The 5213-nt window shown below is 42.0% G+C and overlaps 1 protein-coding gene across 1 annotated transcript in view; it reads right to left on the bottom strand.

Moving 5' to 3' along the window:
• Window positions 1–422: 422 nt before the first annotated feature.
• LOC107712021 (mastermind-like protein 3) overlaps window positions 423–5213 on the bottom strand; it is a 138268-nt gene continuing 133477 nt past the window's right edge. Inside the window, exons 3-5 of the mRNA XM_016517144.1 lie at window positions 2799–3068; window positions 2544–2619; window positions 423–1627 (exon numbers count right to left, since the gene is read on the bottom strand). Of these exons, the coding sequence (XP_016372630.1) occupies window positions 666–1627; window positions 2544–2619; window positions 2799–3068 (1308 nt within the window). The 3' untranslated portion in view covers window positions 423–665. The remainder of the gene's footprint in view (window positions 1628–2543; window positions 2620–2798; window positions 3069–5213) is intronic.

Raw genomic sequence — 5213 nt, 5'->3', positions numbered from 1 at the left:
AAAAAAAGACCGAAATGGATCAAATCCAAAATGTATGGAAGCCCGTTTCCGCCACTGAATAAAAAATAATAAAAAAAGGTTATTTGGACTTTTTCACAGAATTGTGAGATATAAACTCACAGTTGCGAGTTATAAAGTCAGAATTGTGAGATATAAACTCGATTCTGAGAAAAAAAGTCAGAATTGTGAGTTTATATCTCGCAGTTCTGACTTTATTTCTCAAAATTGCGACTTTATGTCTCGCAATTGTGTTTATATCACGGAATTCTGACTTTATTTCTCAGAATTGCGAGTTTATATCTCACAATTATGACTTTTTAACTCGCAATTGCGAGTTTATATCACGCAATTCTGAGAAAAAAAGTCTGAATTGTGAGATAAAAAGTCGCAATTACCTTTTTTATTTTTTATTCAGTGGCGGAAACGGGCTTCCATAAAAATGGGTATTTCTTCAAAAACAAAAAAAAACACAGAACACTGGATCTTTACTTAAGAAGCAACCCAAACAGAGAGGAATTGGTTTAAATATTGTGACAGCACACACATGTAATACACAACATGTAATATATTTCTTAGATTTGTCGATCATGTAATTAAAAAAAAAAAAGAAACAATAAAACGAATCACATTTTCCATAAAATTGTCCTGTTAAAAAATCCCTTAGGCTATTGGCTGGGGAAAAACTCTTCCATCCAACCTTCCGTCGAATCCAAATCTGTCCCATCCGACAAGCCGAACGAAACCCCGGCCCCAGCCCCTGATTGGCTGCCGTAACTGTACACCAGGTCCTGACTGGACGTCCGCTGATAGCCCTGAGGCTGACCCCCTGGCATGTATGGCCCACCCCCTCCGGATGCTCCCGGCATGCCCTGAGCAGGGCCTTGTCCGAAAGCGGCCATGTTGGGCACACCCTGGTTCATGCCTGGCATCACCATTCCCCGCGGCTGATTGGTCCTTGGTTGCCCTGCCATGTGCTGCATCATCGGCCCACCCATTGCCGCTGGGTTTATCGAACGAGGGTCCACCATAGTCTGTCCACCCATCGCTTGTGCGAAATGCTGCTTGGCCATTCTAGGAGCCTGGCCACCTTGCATGGCGTACGCAGGGTTACTGTTAAACGCCACCATGTCGTTTGAAGTTCTTCCGCCCATGGCCTGCATGTTTTGCTGCTGCTGCCACGTCTGGCCTCCGCCTCCCATCATGCTTTGCAGTCTCTGAACTTTGGCCATCGGCTGCCCACCAGGGGCAACAACGGCTGATTTTATTTGCTGCTGCGGGAGTGACGGGGTCATTAGCATTCCCTGCCCATACCCGCCTCCGGCGACCATCCCTTGCCCGCCGGTGCCCGCTTGTCTCTGTGCCATCGCCATGCCGGGCTGGTTAGGATGGTGCTGCTGTTGCTGCTGGAGCATTTGGCCCATGTTTGGGTTCATACCTTGGTACATCCCGGTCTGTGTACCCACCTGGCCTCCGTACGCCATACTCATGTCACCCTGCAAAGGTATGGTGCCCGAGTTCTGGACAGACGTCATCTGCAGTATCCCGGGGTTCTGTTGCTGCTGCAGAAGTCGAGCGTTGCGCATGTTCTGCAGTGTCTGGTTCCTTGCTGCCATCTCCTGGGGCGTGCCTAAAATAATTTACAATTAAATAATATTAACTGACATCTGTTGTTCTCATTACATTTCCAGTACATCAAAGGCTTGTTTCAATTAAAGTCAAATGGCATAAGTACACAGTTTCAAATGCATAGCGAATCGCTATCATTTATATATGATGACATAAACTGCACACTGAAATTTTCAGATGTCTGTGCATCAAATTATTAATTCCATGTTCGACACCTTATAGCTCCGATGAACACATACGTATTACATGTTAAATTATGTTGACAAAAAGGCATCAGACAAAAATTGATATAAAGCTAAATAAAATGGATTTCCTGCTTATAGCCCTAACACACATGACTGAAAAATACTGCTTTTCAGCATAATTTGACCTTATGAAGCTGCATTTCTGATATCGTTGTCAGATTTTACTGTGATATGAAATATTTTATTAAAATGTTTTTGAGATTTTAGTCTCCATTCTAGTAGACAGAAGTTTTAATTACATTTAAAGTATGTAAAAGATGACCTGCGAATTAACTGATTTTCATTTAAGTCAAATAACCAAAAAAACTTGTGCCTAAATTTAAATTTAACATTCAACAACAAAATAATCAAAAGATGGCTCCCTGTAACTGCAACAGTCTTAGTTTAAGTGAATGTATGTGTGTGTTCATTAGAAATGCTGACAGATGCACTGGGTGTTTAAGTGGCAAGGCATAATTTTTTTTAATGTGAATGAGAAAATTATTTTCATTTTGAAATAGAGAAATGCAAAGGTTTAAAGGAGGAGTTGAGAGTCACTATTTACTTCAGGATCTTACATTGCTAAACACCATAAGCCATTGGGCCACAGAGTAATATGGTCATTACAACTAGTGGCAAAGTGTTTAATGTTTGGGCATGGATATTTTTTTTCTGTGTAATTCTGTGTCTTACCTTGAAACTGCTGGAGCGGGTATGGATTCCTCTGTGCCTGACTCATCTGTCTGGGGAGATGCTGCTGTTGTTGTAACTGGAAAAAGAAGGGAAGCAAAGCAGAAAAATGCATGAATATCAAAATTCCTTATCAATACTAACAGAAAGCAGAACTCCGAAGCTACGGAGGGTCAAGCAGCTGCTTGCACACTCACAAGTGTGACTATTTCATACGAGTATTTTAAACAAAAGCCCTGCACTGTCAGTGGCACTCACCTGTTCTGCCAGCATGTGTTGCTGCTGTTGCTGTTGTCTCTGTTCTCTCATAAGCTGTGCTTTCTGCTGCTCCATCAGATGGAGCTGGACCCTCTTTTCCTGCTCCATAGCCATCATCTGCTTCATCATGGCTGCTTGCTGTTGCTGCTGTGGATTGGGCAGATAGCCGCCAGACCCCGCCCCATTAGGCCCTGCTGAGGTCACACCCGCTGTTCCTCCGTGAGGTGGCTGCACTCCACCAGCCTGTCGCGGCAGACCAACCACACCTTCCTACAGGCACAAGAAAAGAGAGCTGATCAGAGAGTGTTCTGTATGACAGATGATTCACTTCATTTATTCAGTCATTAAATTATTGACAACTAAGAGACATAATACGGTTCTAATTGCTTAACAGATTATTTTCAGGGTGAATTGTCAGTTGATCTCTGAGGACTGGTACTAAATTAAACAATATATATATATTACATAAACTACAGTTCAAACGTGTTTTTAAATAAATGTATACTGTTATTCAGAAAGGATACATTAAACTGATAAAAAATGTCAGTAAAAGTTACAAGAATGTTACAGTAATGTTACAAAAGATTTCTATTACAAATAATTGCTGTCCTTTTGAACATATATTGATAAGAGAAACATTAATAAGAAATGTTTCTTGAGCAGCAAATCAGCATATTAGAATGATCTGAAGGATCATGCGACACTGAAGACTGGAGTAATGGCTACTGAAAATTCAGCTTTATTACAACAGGATTAAATTACACTGCAAAATATATCAAAATAGAATATATATATACTATTTCACAGTATTAGAGTTTTTACTCGATTTCTGATCAAAATAAATGCAGCCTTTGTGAGCACAAGAGACCGCCAGAGGGGGGCAGTGTTGATCTTTTTTTCCATCACTCCTTCAGTCTCTTTCTCTCACTCCCTTTTTAAGTCGTCATCTATCTCTATTTCTTCCACCTCTGTGCCCATGTCTCCATTCCGTTCTCCGTCTTTCCCTCCTTCCTCCACATTTCCCTTTACCTCCTCTCTTTTTCTTCTCTTTCACCCTCACCGCCTTACATACTCTTTTTCATTACGATCCCCTCTTCCCCCCCTTTCCCTTCAGCTCTCTCTGCAGATGGCTTAATCATGAGTGGTGTAAAAGATGTGTCTCCTTCTTCCTGCCGGATAAAGTGTGTGAGCCAAAGACTTCTCAGCCGAGCATGGAGAGAAAGAGAGATGAGGGGTGAGAGAAAAGGACTCAAATGACAGAAAAAAACATTAAAGAGAGGGAGCGAGAGAAAAAAACAGGAAAGAGCAACAGAGAGATAGAGAGAGAGAGCAGGTAGCCAGGCAACAGTGGCTGTAATGTTGAGCAGATGGTGCTCATAGGAGCCATGATGGACGACAGTGGGCAGCAGCAGCGAGAGAGAGAGACCGGGAGAGAGCAGCGTAAATTAAGTCTCTCTCTTTTATCCTCTCTTCCTCCTCTTTCTGTCTCCATTGCTGATTCCGTATCCATCTTTTCTCTTTCGTTCACACATGTGTGAACCACTCTTGATCCTACAGTTTGTGCTTTGTCATTTTTCTCTGAAACTAAACTGTCAACTAAAAAGGTTGTTGAAGATAGGAGGATTTGCACTGCAAATACAGTAAGAATGTTTTGTATAATAAGATGGTTTATAAACTGACAGAATAATTACTGAACTTGAAAATGTTACTGAAAGTGTAGTAGTGCGTATTTTCTGCAGCAGTAGCAATACCAAAAAAGTAATTGGGGCAATATGTTTCCAAACAGGTTTCCAGGACACTCCTACTGCCCATGTTTAGGCAAACAAGTAGCCCCGCCCCCCAAACTCATGCCATTGGTCTAGGCCAGGGGTCGGCAACCTACGACACGCATGCCAACAGTGGCACGCAGAGGGATATTCGCTGGCACGCAAGCAATAGGGAAAACGGCACACTGACGTACATTTTGAGGTAATAACTTCTCATAGTCACACAGCCTGTTAGGAGCTATAAGTACTATTAAAGTGTGAGAATTAACTTGCGCTAGTCTACGGATGCGTGCGCGACCGTTGCACATACTAGGCGCTTCAGATCAAAGCCTCAGCACTCGTCAATGTCAAAATGACTGAGATGGCCAATCAAATCAAAGTAGGCGGGTTTACTGTTCACAGAAGGAGAGTGCGAAGCGTCAGTTTATAGTGATGGGAAGTTCGGATCATTTTACCAACTCGGACCTTTGAGTCTCGTTCAGCAAAATGAACGAATCTTTTTGCGAGTCATTTCATTAATTTAAGCAAAATATAATTAAAATGTTACGTGTTACTTCCCTAACATGTCTACTACTTGCGCAAATGTTGATCACACTACAAACAATACAAAACTATAATGCTATTATGGCGCTTTTCCACTGCATGGTAC

This window comes from Sinocyclocheilus rhinocerous, unplaced genomic scaffold, assembly GCF_001515625.1.
Source record: "Sinocyclocheilus rhinocerous isolate Xijiao unplaced genomic scaffold, SAMN03320098_v1.1 scaffold658, whole genome shotgun sequence".
Lineage (NCBI taxonomy): Eukaryota > Metazoa > Chordata > Actinopteri > Cypriniformes > Cyprinidae > Sinocyclocheilus > Sinocyclocheilus rhinocerous.
Note: the sequence above shows the minus strand (reverse complement) of the source record. Positions and strands in the feature narration are given on the sequence as shown.